The sequence below is a fragment of the Phalacrocorax carbo genome, chromosome 5 (genome assembly GCF_963921805.1).
Source record: "Phalacrocorax carbo chromosome 5, bPhaCar2.1, whole genome shotgun sequence".
Taxonomy (NCBI): Eukaryota; Metazoa; Chordata; class Aves; order Suliformes; family Phalacrocoracidae; genus Phalacrocorax; species Phalacrocorax carbo.
Genome location: NC_087517.1, coordinates 66,695,709 through 66,720,026, shown reverse-complemented (window position 1 = coordinate 66,720,026; position 24,318 = coordinate 66,695,709). Strand labels below are relative to the sequence as shown.

The following is a 24,318-nucleotide window of genomic DNA, read 5'->3' as shown; positions in this document are numbered from 1 at the left end:
ACGCGATACTGCAACAAATTAATTTACTGACATACAACCAAATACAGATTTTAGCATATGGGTAATAATAGCCTGGATTATGCTCTTAGTATTCACTAGCCAAGTCTTAAAAATTTCCTGTGACTGAATGAAGATGGATGCTTTTGAATTTTTATCTACTTCGTGTTAGCACTTATCTTTTGTTACCAATTCCTGAACAAATTGCAGGATGCGATGTCCCTTTAATTATATGCCTGTGCTTAGGATGCCCAGATAGTGACTTCTGGGTTTTAAAGTGTGAAAAGATGCCTTTATTTAAGATGAACACAGCGTGCACAGGGAACACAGCCCGTCCTGCATCTGCCTCAGGCAGTGGAGGATTGTTTTAATTCACATATATCTGAATATGTGTGTGTACGCCACTTTTTTAGATAGTACGGATGTCAGCTATCTGTTTTTTTTTTTTTAAATCAGCTGAAGATATGGCGTGCAGAGATTCTAGCTCACCTCATGAGCTGAGTCTTGTCCTTGAGCCAAAGAGAATATCTTCCACCCATCATCCTTGGGATTATGGGTCTTCCTTGTATTTTAAGTAATAGCAGGTTCATGGGGGATTTATGAGAGTACAAGAATCTAGTACCTAGCTGGAAAACAGCAAGAAGATTTGTATAGCCTAGAATCAGTGCAAATTATATGCTATGTAATAGTATTTATAAGAAATCTATGTCAGGCTTCCTTCGGTTAGAATGTCTTTATGCCACTGTGTAAACCTCAAAATAATTTAACCACTGTGCTTTCACTATTCCTGTATATTTTTTTTTTCCTTCAAGTTTCCTTTAAAACTGTTTTCACAGAATCTGGTTCTGGGATAATTTTCCAAGGTCAAAGCAGCATATGATTTTACCCTTCCAAAACCTTTGTGAAGCTTCAGAAGTAGAGCTCAGAACATGTGACACATTGGGGCAAATGGCACGTGCAGTTAGATAATTTAAAATTAATAAATAGAAAGCTATTCAGAAAAGACTGTAAAAATGATGAAGGGATTGTAGGAACTGATTGATGAGGCAAGACCAGAAGTTAGCTATGTATAGCTTGGCTGAAGGGATAGGATGAACATAACTGTCTTCAAATATGTGCGTGAACAATCAGGTTTTTGCAAATTAACGATTGTGGACTAGACAAAAGAAGTGTTTTAGGGCTGCCAAGATAATGAGAAGGTAGAACTAAGGAACAAAGTTGCTAAGATTTCTGAAAAACTGGAAGATAAATAGAAACTGATTATTTAGGAGAAATTTCTATTTATTTTCAGCTTTGTAAGACCATAGGATTGATCGGCCTATTGTGGTGACAGATTATTTCACTTATTTATATTTGGGTTTGTGAAAGCGCTACAGGAGGACGAGAAGCTGTTCTTTACTGGAAGAAGGTGGATGACTTAAAAAACAAAAAGTCTTTTTTTTAGTCTTGCATATCAATGTTTTGTGAGAAAGCAGCATGTGCTCTGTGTACAAATCTTGTTATTGTGCATTACTAATTCTTCCGTGACATTTATTATACCCAGAAATACAGATGCAGTCTAGATACAGTAGTCACACCTTTCCTTTGATTTAATAGAACATCAAGTGAATTGCCTCAAAAAGACTGGCAGTTGTGTTAAATTATGGTTTTATGACTCAATAGGGTTTCAGTACATCACTCATCTTAATGAAAAACAATGCCTAACTAATTAAAATTGCATCTATCAGCTGTCAAAATTACAGTTATTAGCATCATTCTTATAGGACTTAAGTAGAGTGGAAACTTGAAAAATCTTGATTTTTGCCTTTCCCTCTTAAATGGGTCTCTGATTCTTCATTCTTTAGTACTTCAGAGATACCAAACATGGTGATATAATTGCTTAGATTACTTTTTCATAGGGTAGAGGAATTAAAATTCTTAGTTTAAAATAATAAATGAAGAGGGTTGACCTGGGCTAGCTGCCAGGGCCCACCAAGCTGCTCCATCACTCCCCCTCCTCAACAAGACGGGAAGAGAAAGTACAAGGAAAAGCTCATGGGTGGAGCTAAGGACAGGTAGACCACTCACCGATTACCATGGCGGGCAAAGCAGACTCAACTTGAGGAAATGAATATTACTGCCCATCAAATCAGGGTAGGATGATGAGAAATTAGAACAAATCTAAACAAACACCTTTCCCCCACCCTTCCCTTCTTCCTGGGCTCAGCTTCACTCACTTTTCTACCTCCTTGCCCTGAGTGGTGTGGGGGAATGTGGAACGGGGGTTACAGTGATTCGTTATGCGTTGTCGCTGCCGCTCCTCCCTCCTCACACTCTTCCCCTGCTCCAGCGTGGGGTCCCACCCACAGGAGACAGTCCTCCATGAGCTTCTTCAGTGTGGGTCCTTGCCACAGGCTGCTGTTCTTCACAAACTGCTCCAGTGTGGGCCCCTTCCATGGGGTGCAGTCCTTCAGGAGCAGACAGCTCCAGCACAGGTCCCCCACAGGGTCACAAGCCCTGCCAGCAAACCTGCTCCAGCATGGGCTCCTCTCTCCACGCGGCCACAGGTCCTGCCAGGAGCCTGCTCCAGCGCAGGCTTCCCACGGGATCACAGCCTCCTTCAGGCACGTCCACCTGCTCCGGCGTGAGGTCCTCCATGTGCTGCAGTGGACATCTGCTGCACTGTAACCTCCCTGGGCTGCAGGGGCACAGCCTGCCTCACCATGGTCTTCACCATGGGCTGCAGGGGAATCTCTGCTCCAGTGCCTGGAGCACCTCCTCCCCCTCCTTCTTCACTGACCTTGGTGTCTGCAGGGCTGTTCCTCTCACATATTCCACTCCTCTCTCCCAGCTGCAAAGGGTGGAAATACAGACAGTGGCTTCTCCCTTCACTCACCTTTACACCAATCCTAAAAGAGCTGTTACTTCTCTTGTGAGTAAGGAGGAGGTTTTCATGGTCTTTGCCTTCATGGAGGCCATTCTGTGCTGCTGGGCAGGGATGCATGTGTGTTAGAGGGTCTGTCCTCTACTCCTCTGCCCACCTTTCTGCTCAGTTTTTGCCAGAACCAGGTGAATTAGCCAGCTGTCAGTCTGTTTACTCTTCTACTGAAAGCTCATTGCAAGTATAGGTTCTCCTCTAGACTAGCTGCTAAGAGACATTTTTTGATGACTTTAATGCCAGCAGTAGCACCTAGACAAGATAGCAGTTTAGGAAAGTAAAGGATGCCCAGGATAGGGGCACATGGACAGAACACAGATTAGTGGCACAGTGTGCCTTTATCCAGGGACTTGCTAAGATAGGAAGTGTGATTTTTTTTTTTTTTTTTCCCCCTCTTTTTTTAACACCTTTTGTCTAGGATTCAAGCGTAGTAATTTGCAGCAGCCAAATCCACCAGCTCCTGCTAGCTCTCTTCTCTGTTCTTGGCAGCCACAAATTGGTATTCCCTATTTTATGCTGCTATAGACATGTTGATTTTCATTGACGTGGGTTGTGTATTCTCAGAATTTTTTTCAATAACAAAAATGAGAAACTTACATTAAGAAAACAAAACTCAGACCCTTCAAAGTAGGGTCTTTATAACCTCATGAGTTCTATGTGGGGTATCTTTACTTTGACGATCATCACCTTTTGTGTTTTTAGAAGTGTCTAGCAATGATAGTATGTTTTCATAAGGCACACAGTGTCCTGTCCGGCTGTGCTGTATGGGTGACTTCATGCTGTTTGTTACAATGTGACTAGTTATGTTGCTGAAAATGAAAAAAGAACAATAGCCTGAAATGTATGTGGCGGGAAGAGAGAGTATGGGAAACCATTGGAGATGAGGATTCTTTTGCACTCGTTTCTTCATGTTGACTTTCTATCCACAGCTTGTCTAGTTCTGCTGTCTTTACTTTTTTTTCCATAGTTTATTTAAACTAATGTAGAATGACAAATGAAATCAGGCTAGAATTTTGCTTCTTAATAGAGATGGGGAAAATGCCTTTTAGATATCTACAAAGTTTCTATCCTTAGAGTGATAGTGGAAGCTCACATTGTTTTCATAACGGTTCCCTCCAGGGACAAAAAACATGGAGCTTTCATCAACAGCAATCTGAGAGTTACTATTTTGCTTTTGAATAAAAGTTAATCTAGCTTCAAAAATTGAGACAAAGCACAGTGTGTGAAACCAGTAATGCTGGTTCAACTTTCCTGTCCTTTCTCCTCATTCCTTGTGAGATCTTTGTTGGTTCACCTCCCTCTGCAGCGCGCAAATATGTGTCTACACACACACGCGTACATAAACACACACTGTTCAGTAGCTTGGTTCAAAGCCCAGTTGAACTCAGTGTCTTTCTCTTAATTTTCACAAGGATTACTTCAACCTGACGTATGCTTCTGCCACTGCCCTGCTGGACAGTCCTGTATTTCACAGAGAATTTTGCTGGGTTCTGACAGAACTGCTTATAGTCAGTAAAAGCCTGTCTTGCTCATGCTAGAATTGGGACTTAATGCTGATAACGTACTCTGAAATGTACATAATGGTGCTGGTAATAAAATGGGAATTTAGCGTCATGAATAACAACATAAAGCTGCCTCTGTCCTGACCTCCACTTCCAAAGGTTAGGGTGCTGTGTACTACATATCAAAATCCTGCTTCTAGAGGGTCTCAGAAAGCTCGTTTGCAGTTAGGCCATTTTCAGGAGGGCACGTGCCCATTCAAGATCTTCCATTAAAACATTGGCCAAACAACAGACATGCTCGCAATTAGCTTTTGTGGCCGGGCAGGGTTGGGGCAGCATCTCTCGGGTCCCTCCTTTATTTACGCTCTGACCAGCGAGTTCTTGGTAGAACTTGAGGGAATCTGTGAATGAATTCCTCAGTAGGTGATACAGGAAACGTGAGTAAAGATGTCGTTGACTCAACATGATGATAGTGGATATAGTAATTTGGATGCAGCTGTTAGAAATGAAGTAGTAAGTACTTGAGTGTCCCAATTTCATTTTTTTAACTCCAGCTAAACTTCCCCTAAAAAGGGGAAAGCATTCAGTTCAATTTCATAGCCAAAAGCAAAGCAATTAAAATCAAGTTTCATACTAAGCGTTGAGGCAGGAATTAGACTTGCAGGTAGAGAAAAATTTTTATGATCATCTGTTGGAATCCGCCCCCCGCCCCCTTTTACTGCTCCTCTTGTTTAGCTGACCTCCGGTTATGTCGAAGGAATGCGGTATTGTTACAATCTACAAACCAGAAATGCCTCTTTCAGTAACTAGTGCTATAAATCACACCTGATTACCTATTTGCTTGGATGAGAAATGCATCTTGCACTTTTCAGTTATGTCAATTAAGGTGATGTTTATAGGGAGAAAATATTTATAATCTCTAAAATTGAGGGGTTTTCTTCTGCTGATGTTAGCTTATTCATTTCTTTTACATTATAGATTAAATTTGAAAAGGCACAAAGAAGAAAACCAGGCTGTGTGGCAAGGATGTAGAACAAAGAAAGGTATTTAGCATGGCTTAGAGGGATACTAGGAAAGGAACTGTTTTGCAGTGATCTATACTTTTCTTATATGAATAAGATATTTTGCTCTAACCTCTGTGGAACCTGATTAACAGGGAATAGTCTGGACCTGTGAAAATCAAATCAGTAAGTCCTCTATCACACAAAACCACCTGGTTTGGTTTGTGTGGCATTGAAGGGCCACAGCTGCCAACTTAGTGATGGTGATGAGCCTGCCGCTTTAAGTTCGATGTTTCCCCATGGGTTTTTCAGCAGGGTTGGGTAGAGGAACAATATGTGATGGAAACAGATGAATAATGAATGGTTGAAAAGATGTTAAGAGGGAACATTTAGGAAAGTGCAAATAGTGCTGTGAAGGCCATAAACAGAGAAGGTAGGGCACAGAGGGTGTTTACCAACATGGGACAGTATTTTTCCATTACCTGTGTGCTGCTTTGCACTGCACAAATGGTCACTGAGTAACAAATTACTTCAGTGTGAAAATGGTGGTGTATTAATTTTGTATGATTTTCTGCTGCTGACATATCACATCTCATTTATTATAACAGTATGTATTAGAAATCATGATAAAATGCAGGACCAGTAGTTTTCTAGGCACTATAGGTTTTTTTAGACATGGCAGACACCCCACCCCACTCCTCTCCTCTCCTCTCCCCCCTCCCCCCCCCCAAAAAAAACCCCAACCCAACCCAAAACACCCCTATACAGTTTTCATCAGCATTTAATTTTTCAGAGAGATACAGTGTCCTTCAAAATGCCACAGTAAAAGGTTGCTGTGGGCACAGGGATTCTACATCAATTATATGGGTAGCCTTCTACAATTTATCATTTGAAGATAGCATCTGTGTGGATTTGAAAGAGTAAACCAGTCAATATTGTAGGACATAGACAGAAAGGGACAAACTGGGTAAAAGTATTAGGGATAAAAATAGAACAGTGAAGTAAAAATTGCAGACGATGCTATGAGACAAGTGCTGATGGAACCAGGTATTTAATGTAATTGCTCTTGCTATAGCGGCACGAAGAAAGAATTGTTCGTTTTGATACGGTAATCCATTGTTCACCCTTAGCCATTAGTAAAATCAGATAGAAGGGGTTGAAAAGGTATTAGTTGCATGAAAATGGATATAGTTGTTTCAGTGTATGATATTATTTGGCTAATGTGGGTGAACAGAGGATTAGAGAAAAAAAATGCTCCCCTTGCCTCTCCCCTTCCTCTCTTCCCCCACCCCATATAAGCAGCCACTGGTACCTCTAGGAGTGTTTGGAAAGATGAAAAAATAATGATAAATAAGGAGGTGAATCTGTTACAGAAATCTGACATTCCAACAGCAGTATTTATTTCATCAGTGCTTACTGACATCCAAAAGGAGTTTCTTTCCGAAGTCCCAAAGCAAGCAGGGCTTTGGGAGTGCATTTATGTAATCAATAAACTGGAGGCAATCTGTGTAGGGAACAGAGCTATTTTTGTAAGAATGAGGTGATTATATTGCGTTGCTTTCTAATGGGCTGTAATATATTTGGGAATAGTAGTAGCATAACCTTTTATTTGACGTAGACTTATGTAATGCGAACTTACAGCCAAGCATGAAGTAGTTAGATTTAGAATGAAATCTCATGTATTAAGAGCCTTTGAAGAAGAAAAACGGGTAAAAGAGTGGTACTAAATACTAAGGGAGAGTAGTCCGGTTAGATTTATTATATCTAACTCTTCCTTCTCCTGTCCTTGTAGTAATTTGTTGAGGTTTCTGTCACGGGTTCTAGCCAGGGGAAAGTGGTTCACTCCCTCTGTCTCCTCGATAGGCAAATTGCACTGCACTGATGGGCACCATGTACGGACGGGAATAGGCTTTACCGGTATTCACGTTTTTGTTGGTCTGTATGGATTACATTGGAGGAGCACGGTGCAGATCAGACGCTTGCCATCATACTCAGGGTTTTAGCAAGGGAGTAATGGAGATCAGTGTCAAATTGCTGATTCCAAGCTTACAGTTGCCCGGAGATGTGCTGTGCTGACAGACTGTGACATTATAGCTCACGATTTACGGTTTGGCATATCAAATCATCTCTCCTGGCAAGAATTTGTCCCATACATGCCTTGAGATGAGCCTCGTTTTTTCACCATCTTCTCCTCAACAGCTAGGAGATTCCCAACAATCTCCCGCTTTAGGGAAAGAGATATAGGATGCCTAGGGAGGAACCTCATCATTTTTTCAGTCTGTTGCCTGCTGCAGGGTGGAAAGAGCCAGTGGCTTTTCATGTTTTGCGTACTGCTTCATTTCTGATGAACTGCCAAACATGATTGCTATGGTGAAGTTAAGCAATATTTTCTTTATTGGGATACACGTCACTAAACTCATGCAGGCATTTATTACGTTTACAAGGGTGAACCTTGGGTACCCCAACATTTTACTTATCACATCTGTAGGACTTCTTATTTATTGCAGAATTAGTATTTGGAGTGATGCTTTAAGAAAACCTATGTTCTGAGAAAAGCAGCGTGTACAAATATGATTATTTCCTAACTTTGAATAAGTATGGGTGATGGATGAAAGAATTTAAGGTGAACTACTGAACACACCACCTCTAAAAAAAACAATAGAAAAAAGAACAGCAAACAGTTTTTGAGCTGTATTTAAGGCAAAACTAATATTAAAAAGCAAGCTAAGGCCATCACGGGACTTACAGCCACATGGGCTTATGTCTAATTTCACATTTTTGTAAGAGAAGTTTTCAGAATGCATCATATCTGAATTGCATCCTTTTTCCGAGTTTACCCTGGGAATCTGTTTTTGAGGGCTTTGGAGTTTACGAGTGTTGGTCAGTTTTTAAGAACCACCTTTTAGAAGCACAGGAACAGGCAATTCCACTGTGTCCTAAGTCCAGCAAGAGGGGCAGAAAACCAGCTTGGCTGAACAGGGAACTCCTCGTAGAGCTCAAGAGGAAAAAGAAATTGTATGATCTCTGGAAGCGAGGTCAGGCTTCGCAGGAAGATTACAGAGCCGTGGTTCATACAGGTTGGGAGAAGACACGAAAGGCCAAAACTCAATTAAAGTTGAAGCTGGCCAGTTGTTTCATATAACAGGAAGGGCTTTTTAGAGTATGCTAACAGTAAGAGGAGGTCTAAAGGAAACATTGGGCCAATACTTGTTGAAGGTGGTCATTGACTAATAGGGGTGAAGAAAAAGCAGAGGCTTTCAATGTGGTTTTTTTTTTTCCTCAGTCTTTAATCATATTGATAGACCTTGGGCTGCCCGGTCCCCTGAGTTGGAGGACCATGACTGTGGGAACAGTGACTTTCGGTTTGTGGACGCTGAAATTGTAAGGGACCGGCTGCATCAGCTGAATGTCTACAAGTCCATGGGGCCTGATGGATTTAATCTCAGAGTGCTGAAGGAGCTAGTGGACATTATGGCAGGACCCCTCTTGATCATCTACCAAAGGGCTTGGCAGTCTGTGGAGTTCCCTGCTGACTGGAAGCTCTGCAATGTTATTTCAATCTACAAAAAGGATGTGAGAGGAGACACAGGGAATTACAGACCTGTGAGTTTAACCTCAGTTTCTGGAAAAATTATGGAGAAGATTATACTGAGTACTATTGAAAAGCTTTAAAGAATAATGCAATCACCAGGCACAGTCACCATGGCTTCACAGAGGGAAAGTCCTGTTTAATTTGATATCCTTCTATGATAAGGTCACCTGCCTAGTGGATAAAGGAAAAGTGGTAGATGTAATTTTCATGGATTTTAGTAAGGCTTTTGATACTGTCCCTCAGAGCATCCTTCTGGACAAGTTGTCCAACCGTGGGATGAGTGGATTCATGGTGTGCTGGGTGAGGAACTGGCTGAAGGGCACAGCTCAGAGGGTTGTGGTGAATGGGGCCACATCTGGCTGGCAACCAGTGGTGTTCTTCAGGGTTCAATTCTAGGGCCATCTCTGTTCAATACATTTATCAATGATCTGGATGCAGGAGTTGAATGCACCATTAGCCGATAGTGCCAAACTGGGAGGTGCGGTTGACTCTCTTGAGGGACAGGGGGCCTTGTAGAGGGATCTAGATAGATTGGAGCATTGGGCAATGATTAATGGGGTGAAATTTAACAAGTTGAAATGCTGGATTCTGCACCTAGGATGGAGTAAAGCCAGGCACAAGTATAAACTGGGAGAGGAGCGGCTGGAGAGCAATCTGTAGAAAGGGATCTGGGGGCGCTGATTGACAGCAGGATCAATAGGAGTCAGCAGTGTGCCCTGGCAGCCAAGAGGGCAAATTGCCCCCTGGAGTGCATCAAACACGGCATAACCAGCTGGTCAAAAGAGGTGATTATCCCACTGTGTTCAGCGTTGGTGCGGCCTCACATTCAGTGCTGTGTGCAGTTCTGGGCCCCACAATTTAAGAAGGATGTGAAGGTCCTTGAATGCATCCAGACAAGGGCTTTCTTAGCTGGTGAAAGGGCTGGAAGGCATGTCCTATGGGGAGTGGCTAAGGACTCCCTGGGTACTCTCAACCAAAGAGTGGACAACTTCTCCTGTTGTAGGCTTACTCCAGCAAAGTTCTGGGAGCCAACAACTCCTGTAGGGCCAGCACCTGCTTATTTGGGATTAACTCCATTTTTAGTTGAAGTGGTCTGATAATCAGAAGCAGTCACATCTTACTCTTTACTCTTCAGAGGGCTTAATGCAGCTTGAGAGGACATAAATGTGTTCTTTGGATTTTTTTTTCTGATCGACAGTAGGTCATTTCCCTGAAATATAGAATTCTTTCTTGAAGTAGCTGCTGCTGTTCCTGAGCGCGTTAAAATACCTGGGGTGACGAAGAAGCTCTCGGCCACAACGTCCGTGAGAGGACATAATGAAAGTTCCTTGGAATCCACGAATCTCTCATAGCAGACTACCTTCAAAGACATTGATCTGCTTTGATTGAGTCCAAGAGGCCGGAGCTGCAGAGCAGGGACGGTAGCACTGACTTGGATAAAAGTTCTGAATCCTGCTGGCTAGAGGGACTCTGAAATGGCTTGCTCGATACATAGCCTTTCGCAAGCCACTTAGTGGGAGAGCAAATTAAGCAGCATCACTGAAGAAAAGTCTTTACACCCACTCAAGGCACACCGCTTAGCAGCCCGTTCTGCTGCCGTGCATTCTAAATACAAATATCAGTACATTTTCAAAGAACAATGAGAAAGAAAAAATTAAAAGACTTGAATAATCCTGTATAAAGCAATCTGGATTTCAGCTGAGTTCTAAACATCATAGCATCTGCTATTATACGAGAAGAATCTTGACTTGTTTTTACTAGTTGCTTTGGCATGTTTGAGCAAAAGACTGAGCTGCTGCCATTAGCCAAAACCTGTTCCCCCAAATGTTTCATTCTGCTTTTTGTGATTATTTTTAGTCTGTGTCCTCTAAGCTGCATTATCATATGTGAATACTGGCTGTATATTTTTTTAAAATAACTTATTTGCAACTGTCAGAGATACCTTATGAATAAGTTATCAACCATCCCTAAGAGCTATAGCTGCAAACATTAAAAAACCAGTAATATTTATAAGTCTGTGAACATTTTCTATTAATGTATTTATCAAATGAATGCAGTCATTCACTTAAGGTTAAGAAAACAGCTCTTTTTGTTAAAAATACCACCACATGCTAACACGTCAGTGCCGGCTTTCTAACTGATGTAAATGATTTTTAACGAAAAGTTCAATTTAAATGAACTGCTTTTATCCGAAGAGATCTCAAGACTCTTGAGGACACCATCCCCCAAAACCAACCACGCAGGCATTTAATAACGCATTGTAAATTGCCAGCATAATGATGGAAAACACAAGGGAGAGTGGAACTGCAAGTTTTCGGTTTTCCATAGAGAGAAGCAGAATTTAGTGGAATAATGAAAGGAAAATCTTCTCGCTTAGAGGGACACTAGATAGTCTGGACAGCAAGCTTTAAAGAGTCTGGCACTGTCTTTCATGATAGGATTGTGATATTTTGAGGAATGATGAGCAAAATGACTGTAGCTGAAATATCCTTGTTCCAAAGGGTTAGTGAGGTTATTGGAGACTCAGGTTATGCAAAGCTTTATGTTTTATTTTCATTGTTTTAGGGCATAAAACCATATTATGAAGAGACTAATAATTTGTGTATTATTGTAAGCATTAACAAGGATGGAGAAGAGGAGTTCATCTTGTGCCTTAGGCAATATTTGAATGTCTAAGGCTGAACTGCACCAGAGCAGATCTTAGGAAGCAGCCGCTTTCCTGTCTGACTCCTGGGTGGACCATTTACTAGTGTAGCCGAGAAGCAGGCGACAAGAGTGCTAATGTTGTGAGCCGTGTTTGGGAATGACCAGTTGCTTTATGGACCGTGACTGGTAAAAGAACGTAAACCTAGCAGCATTGAAGTAAAGAGGAGGAAAGTAACTTGACTTGACTTTTCTTTTTGTGCTTCTCAGGAATGTTACATTAGTTCTGCACTGGAAAGTAGGACCGTTCAAGTGTGATTTGCATGTGAGTGTGTGGTTTTTAAGTGTTTGTTTGTTTAACCTGATAGTTATACAGTTGTCATCCCTAGAGGGACAGTTAAATCGGTAGAAAGCAGATTTGGAATATTGGTACTCTTGTCCTGATCGTAAAGTAGGTATATCAATGTAAAGCACTTCTGCGCTGTGCCCAGAGGAAGAGGCTGCACCATTTTAATGATGCTCTAAAAGTCAAAGCGATAGTACTTCCTGGTGTTATTATACTGGTAGTTATTTTATTGCTTATGGATTCCCAGGTGATGCTACACCAGCCCTAATTTATGAAGACATTTTTAGCTACTTCATTACTTAATGCCATTAGGGTAATGTTTCTCAGCCTTATTAAAAGGGAAAATTTCCTTCGGCTTATCTGAGTTTGTGCTGGGTGTTTCCCTGCCTTGACTGGGCAGCAGCTCTGCCCCTCCAAGTCAGAGGAACAGTGAGGGTCACCTATGTTTGCGCTGCTGTCCTGCCTTGGAGGAGATGAACTGCATTCAAGGAGTCCAAGTTGGTAAACAGGTTTAAGGCTAGCCTAAATGTTTGCAGCCAGTAATTAGTCTTTTCTTACTTGGGCAACTGGGGGAAGCTGAGCTGCTGCCAGCTCACAGGGAACTGCTGACTGCTGTTGTTTAGTGCTTTGCGGCTCCCTGAGGGCTGTGTTGCACAATTTGAAAACCAACCCTGTGCTAAATGTAAAAAACAGGTATGGGGTATGTTAGACGTAAGTGTAAGAGAACAGGCAATGGGAAGGGGAAAAAAAGAAGGCAAGCGGAGCTGAAGTCAAGTGAGTCTGGCAGTAGAAAGGAGATAAGAGGAGGAGAAAGACAGAATCAGGAAGAATTTAGAGAGCAAAAAGTAAACATAATGAACAAAGAGCTGCTAAGTCAGTGGAGTGAAATAGGATGTGTTCTTTTTTTGCAAAAGCATTGGGTGACTGAAATTTTAGGACCTCTGTTATGCTCTACTACTGTTGCGCTCCACTGTCTTGGAAACTTTGTTTATGTGATTCCATTAGCTTGTGAACGTGTTTTAAGGTTTGATATTATTTAAATAACAACACAGGTTGGTTTTACATTTTTAAAAATACAGATTGTTTAGACCAGGATTTAATATTGTTCAAGTCAAGGCATAGTATTAACTTCAATAAAAAAGGGGGAGGAGAATTCCACACACACCCCCCAGCCCCTTAATAATGTTTTCTAGTTGGGAGTTGTGAATTAAAAATCAGAGCTTTCTGCAAAGCTGTCCTTCTGCCCCCCCCCCAGTGTTTGCTTTTCTGTCTTTACTTCCTTGCAGAGTGCTTGAAAATTAGAATTAGGTTTGAGAAAATATGCTCCCCAACCAGAAAATGAGTAACTGGGAGATAGTTGCAAATGGAGTAATGGATTCTGATACTTAGCAGATGTCCAAATACATCATCCATTGGTGCTCTGGAACACTTCATAGTTTGTTTCATTTTGTTTTGATTTGAATGTTACTGTCTTCCAGTAGTTAAACGATGAAGCCCCCCAAAACACATGATGATACTACTAATGTCCAAATGGCTTATTATTAAATGCATGCAAACAGTGGTCTGAGAGGCAGAGTGCGCTTTGTTTTAAGATTGATCACTGGTGTTATTACAGCACTAACAGTTTAAAGAACAGGAGGTCCATTTCACCTTTTGGGTGAATGGCCAAAACTCCCATTGCCCGTAAGAGGAACTATGCCCTCTTTACAGCAGAGATCACTTTGGTTTGATATGGCTATTGTTGGAGGGCATATACCGTAAAAGATGTTCTAGTGGTGATTTGGTGTCTCATTGTCATATTTAAATTATTTGCCAATAGGATTCCAAGTGGGGCATGAAAAGAGTTAAGTAGTTTGTAAAGGACATTTAAGATGAGAAAACCTCTTTCACTGGCTGTGAGTTGAACACCATTTGGATTGTCTTTCCATCGCATCTTGTTTTGCTTGGTTGGTATGAGATGATGAGTGCCTGCCGTGTGGCAAAAAGCATGTCAGGTGCGAAGCAGGTAGCTCCACTGAGATACTTCTCTTATGTTTTGTCTCAGTGTGCTCATAGCATTCCTGAGTGCACTGGCACAAGTAATAAAAGATAATATGTCTATATTTCCCTGTAAGTCGATGAATACTCTTCAGGACCGTAAGGAGTAATGGTGATAACTGACTAGCTATCGGGTAGGTGAGTGCTGTGGTGAAGAGAGCTCTGCATAGGCAGTGAACCCTATTTCTCTAACTGTTAAGGAAACACTTGAACCTAGTAGAATAGCACTCGCTTATGAAACCATCCCACCGTGGAATGTAATGGTCCTTACTGAAAAGCTGAAGTCCAAATGTCTTTGTTGTTGCAGAGAGCTAGCTTATGTAGTTGGAAGCCGGTGATATGTGAATGATCGTTATGCTGTGTCAAGTCTCATTTTAAAGACCATAAGTATGCCTTTTTAAAAGAAAAACAAACTACTTCACCAGTCCAGAGAGAAACATAAATCATGTATTTTTATCACCTCAAAAGACCACTAGAAGATGAGCTCTAATATTTCAAATGCGACAAGCAATCTATACACATGAATCACAATTTGAGTTCCATTACAAGTGAGCTGATATATACCACTGTGTGCTTTATGGATTTTACTCTAACAATATTAAGTAAAAACCCAAAGCTTTTTGTGATGAATACCTAACCTTTCACAAGAATTTGTAGAATTGTGGTCCAGAACAACAGCTTTAGCGTTGCCCTACAGGCTTTAATAAGAAAATGCTATTGCCAGTTTTGACCTCTCAATATTATTCTTTATGAAGGAAACGCGTGTATTAGTAGAAGGCTAATACTGCAAAGGTAAAAGAAAATGTGAACTACTGAAAGGTTTTATGGAAAATGCATCAAGAAGGATGGAGAAGAGAGTTAAACAAATGAACAAAGTTTGAAGCGAGGGATCTTTTCTCCATTCTGCTTCCTTGGTTAGGCCCAGTCTTTTTCTTCCTGGACTCAAGGACTTCTGCAGCCAACCCAGTGTCAGTTGTTCTCAATTCCCCTATTTATAGTCAAATCATCACTTGAAGTTCTTAGTCTTATTTTGAGAAGTTCTCCTACAGCAATATTTTCATATAGATTGTGAATTTTTCTTTTTATGCCTGGGTATTCTCGTAAATTATGTACACTAATATGGGCCTTGCTTGCAAGGGATCAAAGTTCAAATTCCTTCACCTTTGAGACTTTTAATCCTCTCACTTCCCTTTGGGGAAAGAAAGGAGTGTTGTCCAGTGAATTCAGTGAAGAAGCTGGAGATAGAGGGTACCACATAAGGCTAATTTTCAGGTGAATTGGTTCGTGTTTTGACACTCTTGCTTTCTTTTCAGACATCTTTTCATTCCTTTCTCTTTTATGCTAGAAAATTATTAGATATGCAAGAACAAAAATCCTCAAAGCTATGCACCAAAAGCCTATTAAAAAGAGGCTGCAAGCAGAAGAGTGTGAACACACGTCAACACCTGAGTGTTTCCCAAGTGGCTCTAGCACTCAGTGGCGTGATAACAAGACATGTGGGAGGATTTTTCTTGGCTTTTATCTTCCATATATTGATGCTCCTGACTTTTTAAAATTCATTTCATCAAGTGGCACTGCAACAGAAACAACAGAAGTGCGGGAATGAGATAGTTCAAGGTGTTTGCAGTGGTATACAAAGTCTTTTGCCTCCAGGCCATCATTTCTAATTCAGCCCAAGTTGGCAGCAGTCAGAAATCACTGCCAAATGACAGCTGTTTGGTGGCCAACACGGAGTGATTGAGCTAGTCGTTCCTATTGGGCACATGTCTGTAGTATAGACAGTGTGAGTATAGCTGCCATGTGTTTTGCTTTTAGAGGCTGGAAAGTGTGGGTGTATCTCAATTGCAGCTACTTTGGTTTAGGGAGGTTAAACAGGATACCTGAATTCAGGCAACCAAGAACTCAGTGTGTGCACAATTAAACTCCCCCATCTTCTGGGGATAAATCTGATATTATGGAACTAACTCCTTGTAGCATTTCCGTTGGGTGTCCGTAAGCATCATGTGGTGAGGGAGAAGGGAGACTGTAGCGTGGTCTCTACAATTAGGAGTTATTAAAAGAATTAGGACTCTCCAGTTCCCGACAGGAAAAGGTCGCTCGACATTTATTGAGTTGGGAGTTATTTTCTTCAGTGGATATTCTACATATGTTTGCTAGTCAAGCACGGACTGTTATAAGATCTTAAAGAATTAATGAATTGTAATTGTATTACTTAATGAATTGTAAATAAACTGATTCTAAGGCAGGAGCCAGAGCCCCAGGAGAGTGCTGAGGGCGTCAAAATCTTAGGTGGAAGGGCGAGCGCAACACAACAGGGTTGTGATAGTATGTAGGCATGATAATCCTCGCAAATCACAGAATCCCAGGTTGGAAGGGACCTCAGGGATCATCTAGTTCAACCTTTCTAGGAAGAGCGCAGCCTAGACAAGATGGCCCAGCACCCTGTGCAGCCGACTCTTAAAGGTGTCCAACGTGGCCGAGTCAACCCCTTCCCTGGGGAGATTATTCCAACGGTGACTGTCCTCACTGTGAAAAATTTCCCTCTGGTGTCCAGTCGGAATCTCCTCGAGAGCAACTTGTGTCCGTTCCCCCTTGTCCTCTCCATGGGACTCCTTGTCAAAAGGGAGTCTCTGTCGTCTTTGTAGCTACCCCTTAAGTACTGGTATGTGGGGATGAGATCCCCTCTGAGCCTCCTTTTCTCAAGGCTGAACAAACCCAGCTCTCCCAGCCTAGCCTCGTATGGCAGCTTCCCAGTCCTTTCATCATCTAAATCCAGGGGCCCCAATGGGATGCACCGACGAGTGCTGAGGGAGCTGGTGGACGTTCTTGCTGAGCCACTCTCCATTATCTTTGAAATGTTGTGGAGGACAGGAGAGGTGCCCAAGGACTGGAGGAAAGGAAATGTTACTCCAATCTTCAAAAAGGGCAAGAAGGATGACCTGGAGAACTATAGGCCAGTCAGCCTCACCTCCGTCCTTGGAAAGGTGATGGAGCAGTTCATCCTGGAGGTCATCTCCAGGCATGTAGAGGATAAGAAGGTTATCAGAAACAGCCAACATGGATTCACCAAGGGACGATCGTGCTTGACCAACCTGATAGCCTTCTACGATGGCGTGACTGGCTGGGTCGATGAAGGGAGAGCAGTGGATATTGTTTACCTTGACTTCAGTAAGGCATTCGACACTGTCTCCCATAGCATCCTCATATGTAAGCTAAGGAAGTGTGGGTTGGATGAGTGGACAGTGAGGTGGATTGAGAACTGGCTCAACAACAGAGCTCAGAGGGTTGTGATCAATTGTGCAGAGTCTGGCTGGAGGCCTGTCACTAGTGGTGTTCCCCAGGGGTCTGTGCTGGGTCCTGTCCTGTTCAACATATTCATCCATGACTGGGATGAGGGATAGAGTGTAACCTCAGCAAGTTCACTGATGATACCGAGCTGGGAGGAGCGGCTGATCCACCAGAAGGCTCTGCTGCCGTCCAGCAAGACCTGGACAGGCTGGAGAGCTGGGCCGAGGGGAACCTCATGGAATTCAACAAGAAAAAGTGCAAGGCCCTGCACCTGGGGAGGAACAACCCCATGCACTGGTACAGGTTTGGGGGTTGACCTGCTGGAAAGTGGCTCTGCTGAGAAGGACCTGCGAGTGCTGGTGGACAACAAGCTGACCATGAGCCAGCACCGTGCCCTTGTGGCCAGGAAGGCCAACAGTATCCTGGGATGCATTAAAAGGAGTGTGGCCAGCAGATCGAGAGAGGTTATCTTCCCCCTCTTCTCTGCCCTAGTGAGACCACATCTGGAGTGCTGTGTCCAGTTCTGGGCCCCCGCAGTTTAAGAAGGACATGGAACTGCTTGAGCAAGTCCAGCAGAGAGCTACCAAGATGGTCAGGGGGCTGGAGCATCTCCCTTATGAGGAAAGGCTGAGAAACTTGGGTTTGTTCAGCCTGGACGAGAGAAGACTGAGGGGGGATTTCATCAATACCTATAAATATCTAAAGGATGGGTGTCAGGATGATGGGACTAGGCTCTTTTCAATAGTGCTCAACGACAGGACAAGGGACAATGGCCACAAGGTGGAACACAGAAAGTTCCACTTAAATATGAGGACAAACCCCTTCCCTGTGCGGGTGCCAGAGCAGGGGCACAGGCTGCCCAGGGAGGGTGTGGGGTCCCTTCCCTGGGGACATTCACACCCCGCCTGGACGCGGTCCTGTGCCCCCTGCTCTGGGTGTGCCTGCTCACGCAGGGGGTGGGACGGGACGATCTCCAGAGGGCCCTTCCAACCCCCGCTATTCTGGGATTCTGTAATGGGCTGGGAGTCATGATGTGTCATCTCTGCTGCCAAAAGACATTAATTACTAGTCTTTACCTAGGTGGATGGGCCACCTTTACTTAACCTGGAAAAGAATCATGTATAATTCCATATATGTTTGATAAATACTTTTGTGGAGGGATGTGGTAGGAGACCATATGGTGGGGTGTGGTCTGGACCCCACTGACAGAGGAAGTTCTTCAGCGGTGTTGTCAATTAATACCTTTCTTGAGTGTGAGCAATCAATAACAAGGAGAAAGTAATAGGGGGAAAAAAAAGAGTCTGATTCATCTTTCTTTGTGTGGACATATGTAACACTAGAATTAATCTTTTGAAAACCATGAATTACTTTTTATGTAAAATCTGTGCTACTAAGCAGAAAATATTTCCTACTGAGAAAAAAATCAAGATAATTCTTCAGTATAATATCTGGTTTTGTGGGGAAGGAGAGGGGAAGATTTTACCGTTTACAATATCACAAAGCTTTGGGATATTTAAACAGGCAAGAAAATGATAGGTTTGATTCACCATTGTGAAAACAGTTTTGAATTTTGGTTTTGCAGCAGCAGCAGAGATTGCTCAAGCAAACAGAGGTGTGGGGTCCAGTTGCAACCACTCTTTTTTTGGGTTTGTTTTTTTTTTTTTCCCCCCCCATTGTAAAGCAGGCTTAAAATGGGCTTAGGTGATGGGCTCAGTCTTCTCCTTGTGCGGGATGTGTAAGTTCCACAGAGCACTGTTCAGTAACTTCTGCAACTGAAATGTGTTTCAGGGACCGGCTACTGTCAGAGTGGGATTCCCTTGGGTGAATCTGGAGGTCTGGACTGCTTGCTGATCAACTCTGCCATGACAAATATTGCCATGCCAAATCTACCCAGCAGTGCAACTGGTGTCATGCTGTACAGAGTTACTGTGCTTTTGTGCTTTAGTTTACCGAAGAGAAAGAGTTAGAGAGTTTGTGTTGCATACTTCTGACACTGGTTTATGTGGTTGAAAAAAACTACATCAATTTTTGTTTTTTAACACTGTAGTAGGAAAAAATCAGAATGTGTGTGTTACTTTTCCAGAGTTAAAAAAGTTTAGGATTCGGTGAAGAACAGTGGAAGGAACCCATTACTATGATGCAGGAGTTTTAGCTCTGTTGTAAGGAATACTTTACTACTAAATTTGCCTTGTTCTTTAATGCTAGAGTTAAACCAGATTGCCTTTGGAGTTGTAAATGGAAATTATTTTCCCTTATTCTAATACTGTGTCGTGTTATTCATTTCACTAAGCCTGACTGTGACTTTCCTTGATTCTTCTTCCCTGCAGATATTGATGAGTGTGCTGCCAAGATGCATTATTGTCATGCCAATACTGTGTGCGTTAACTTGCCTGGATCCTATCGCTGTGACTGTGTCATGGGATATGTCCGCGTGGATGACTTCTCCTGTACAGGTGAGGTCTTAGGTATACACCAATAGTAGTGTTATACTCTGTGGTGTGCATTGCTTTGCTTCTGATTAGCCCCTGTGCCATACCAAATGCCACATACCGACTGGCCTTCTGCTGGCATAAAACTTAGGTGCGAGCGAGATAAGTAAATGGTATGAGGTACCTTTCCTATATATTCCTGTCCTGATCTTCCAAGGGATTAACTTGGAAGGTGGCTCAAGATGCTCTGTGGCGCACATACTGAGTGCTGTTGTCAACCAGGACACGGTCCCTTCGTGTCCCACAGCTGGCTTGTGTGCGAGGAGCGGAGGCTGAGATCTGATCACACAGGTAGTGAGAAGAATCACTTCTTTATTACCTGTGGTTTGAAACTGGTTGGTGGATTGAAACATGAGAAAGTATCCAGGAGGAGAAGCTCTCTGGACAAAGCTGAGCCAAATATGGTTTGGAAATTGCTATTATTAATGCTGAGAATTAATGTATCCGGGACTATGACACACGTTATTTAGAAAAGAGAGCAAGTGCAATAGTATTAGACAATAAATCTGATTCTTTTTTAATACCTGTCAGCAAAATGAATGCTAAAAGTTCTTAGTGTGAAGTAGGTAAGTCTCATTTCCATCTAGAGGTTTTTAAGGAACCTTCCCTGGCAATCTCTGAGAAATGTGTGAGAAGCTGCTGAAACGCTTGGTCCAACTATACCTGCCTGGATAACATCTTTCAATCACAACCCTCCAGAAAGGCTGATCTGAGGATTATTTTGATGGTGCGCCTGTCTGGCAAAGGAGGAAAATATCAGGCAGATTTATTGAAATGGAAATAAGTCAGCTTGACACAATACCATGTTTAGAATTGTGTTGGGTGAGCTGTTTTCTCAAGTGGAAAGATGACACAGGAGTATTCAATATGAGAATGATTTCCAGCCCGGAATAATTACGTTGTAATGCATATGTTATCCTTAGGGAAGGTCATAGGAGATGTAGACTTTCATGATGACAGCATGTCTTGTAGCTAAGATGATGTAGTTCATAAAAACTGTAGGAATGTCCTGCTCGTCTCTTGAGAGAGGCTGATACTAAATAGCTGTCAGGAAACTGATTTTTGTTTTGCCCAGAAAGTCATTATTCCCATATAATCTGTATCTTTTGAGTAAACTTTTGAGTTTTTCTTAATCTTTTATAATCTGCCACATCAGAAAAGTTTCAGACCTTAAATTTTTGTTCTAAATATGTGGGCTGTGTGAGGTAGCGGTCTTCACAGTGATAGGGAAAGTGTTTTTGATAATCTGATGCTCTCTTTTCTTGTATTTACTATTAATTTCCTAATGTTCGTTCCAGCAAGGCACTGGCATTAGGCATGTGAAGGGTTTAGAAAGCAGGGTATTTGTGACTTACAGAAAAAGTGTGAAGTAGTAGGATAAGTTGCTTGACAGTAATGGGTGGACATTCATTTATAGTGCATGCACACAAAAATTCCAGAACCAGTATGAGAATGAAATAATAGAATGAGATAACTGTTTCTTGCACATTCATTATCTTGCTATAATGACTTCTTTTTTGACATCACAGTTAAAAAGTACAGAAAGTATGTAATATAGATGAGGAGAAACTTGGTTCATTGCCTGTTGTATCTAGAAATAATTGTATGTTATAATAATAAATGTATTTAAAATAAGTGTTGTACAATGGAAGCACTAATCCTGGTTTTCTATCTTGTGTTATGGTTATACAGACTTCTCCTCTCATGAATCTTAAAAAAAAAAACCAAAACAATAATAAAAAAAAATCAGTCAGCAAATACTTAACTAGTTCCCCCTCATGCTGGCACCAATGCATAGCAGGCACAGACAAGACAGATTTTAACTATTGCTCAGTTTTTTTCAAGTTATGTCTCTATATTCAAACAAAATAAATAAGAAATCATCTTGTTATTGAACCATGCATTTGGGGACAGATCTGAAAGCCTGGGATGGCTGGCATTCCGACTGCAACTGAATTTTGGGGGGTGTGTGTGTGTGAGGCTCTAATGGGTTCAAGATAAGGGTTAATAAGTTTCACATGTAAGTGCGTAAGGCGCGTGCGCAGCATCACTTCTGTTTTGTACACTGTCGCCCTAAAAGCAGAGTTATTCCACAGAGCAGGAGGAGTCATGTTTTGCGAGGTCTGAGTCTAACTCGTCGAGGTACAAAGTCATCAGCTGCTGTGGAGCAGCGTGTGTGTGGTGCTGGGCAGGCCCCTGCTTGGTGGCCTTGGGGGCTGGCTCCTGCGCTCTGGCGGCTTTCAAGGGGCAGAAAGCAGTGATATGTGGAAGCCGTAAGTCAGAAGAAATTTTTGAGCTGAATGAATATTGAAATGCGAGGTCACATTTGAATTGAGCGACATTAAATTGATTTGGATATTGCTGAAATTTAACTGTGCGGCTTCCAGTGTGTTTTCTTATAATTCTGTATCTTTCTCAAATTAAACTAATTTGTAGTGTTCTGGGGTTTATGAAACTTTTTCTCCCCAAACAATTTTTGAATAACATTTCCCATTTCTAATCGTGGGAACTGTGGAGTAGGAACTTCCCGTGGTTATCAGTAAGACACTAGTGTATTGGAAGCCGTGCTGATTGCATAGAAAACGCAGTCACAGAGTGACTAAAATAATATTCTGTATGGAGTCTACAATTATCTTAAATTCTGAACTATGATTTAAAATTAAGTAGTGGCTATTTTAATAAATAATCAATATACAGTCTCACATAAGCAAAAGACCCGGTGTGTCGAGGTTCGTCCCATGGTATTTTGTGACAGCTTAGTCAGCCTGTCTGGTTGTCAGGCGCTTTAACCTGTGTTCACCAAGAAAGGTGTGTTAGTGTTTTTCTGCTCCTCACCTAGTCCTAGAGCTTTGAGCTCTGAATGGTAATTAATTTGAGTGAAAGACAGTTTTATTAGGAAAAGTTACCCTTGAACAGGAAGCTTCTTTCAGTCCCCTCCTGAGACACTGGTAGGTTGTTTATCTGTTCTTAGGTAAACCACAGTCTTGCCCATTCTGAAAGTAGCAACAAGATTTCTGCTCCAGATGCTCTCATTTACTGGAATCTTACTGATTTAAGGCACTTTATTGACTTCCACAGATTTTTTTTTTTACCCCGCTTTCTTGTTGAAGAAACAAGTTTTCTTGGGTTGCTTTCTTCTAACATATCAGTTTGGGAGTTTGCTGCAAAAGTGCGTTGTTTAGTTTCATGCTTTTTGAAGCATTGTAAATTGCATAATAAAAATCTTGCCATTTTATTTTTGATGGGCTGCATCTGTTCTCTGGTATGATTTTGAAAAAGCATGGATATGTCTGATTTCCTGTAGTTTGAAACTACAGTATATAGTTTCTGTGTCCCACCATCATGCAATCAAGTAAACGAATGCTGATTCATCTTAATAGGCTATAAGTTATCTGCAATAACTAGATATATGATGCCGATATGATGAGATAACAGCGAAGGGGGTCTCATCTGTTTTTGCATAGTACTGGCATTTTCTGTGAAGGCAATCACGATAATAATGATAAAGATTCCTGGCCTTGAACATCTCTGAAAACCATTTTAAAAATATACCCTCATTTTGCAACGTTTTCCTTGGGGCTGCGTGAGACACTGAAAATCCGAAAATCCTGCAGTCGTTCAAAGAATAAGTTGTCTCATTTTGTGCAGTTACTGCTGGGCTTGGATGCGCTCTTTGGGGGTTTTAATTTTTTTTTATTTCTTACAAATATTCACTAATTATAAACTAAAACTTAAAAAAACCCAGAGTCTTTTACAAATAAGAGCGCCAAGAGATTTTTATCTTCTACTTGCATGTATTACTCATGGCCCTTTCGCAAAATGAAGAAACTGCCTTTGGTCTCGAGCATGACTTGGCCCATTTTGCTCCAGGGGCATCTTTTCAAAAAATAGTATAGGAAGTTATCTGGGCACCCAACACGTGTCAGCAGCAAGTTCTGCCAGAATGCGGTGCGACCTGTGTGCAAACACCCTCCTCTTTTGCACCAAGTTGTGCTGACAGAGACTGTTCTTCCGTGAAAGGAATCCATCTCCAGGTCTTACTGTGGAGCTGTGCTGTTCTGCATGATGTCTGAATACTGGACTGTGCTTTTAACCCTTTTTCAGTCCTCATTTTGTGAGATAATGTTCACAGAACTTTTACCTTTGGCTTCTCTAAGCAATGAGTCACTAAAATCATTACATACTGGCAAACAGCAAGCCTGTATCTACTGCAGAAAGAGGAAGGATTTTCAAAATGTATCATTCAATATTTTAATTCTGTGGAAAAAATGATGTTATATAGAAATACACTGGTTAGAAGAAGTCTTAGAATTTAAATGTTAGTCTGTCGTTTATATGCTAATTTAATTTACGGTATGGGTAGGGAAGAGGAAGTAAGAAAACCTAATGATTTTGACACGTTATCCCATAAGCCCCATCACTTCTGCCCTGTGTGGTTTCAGGAGCAGCATTCAGTTTTGTATCTAATGCACCTTTCAGAATAAGCCCTCTGCAGCACATTATTGG

General features: G+C 41.8%; 1 protein-coding gene across 2 annotated transcripts in view; it reads left to right on the top strand.

Annotated features, from left to right (window-relative positions):
• Positions 1 to 24,318, top strand: part of NELL1 (neural EGFL like 1) — a 304,980-nt gene that overhangs the window by 133,051 nt on the left and 147,611 nt on the right. For both annotated transcript variants that reach the window (XM_064452862.1, XM_064452861.1), the window contains exon 13: positions 19,651 to 19,776. In XM_064452862.1, the coding sequence (XP_064308932.1) occupies positions 19,651 to 19,776 (126 nt within the window). The remainder of the gene's footprint in view (positions 1 to 19,650; positions 19,777 to 24,318) is intronic.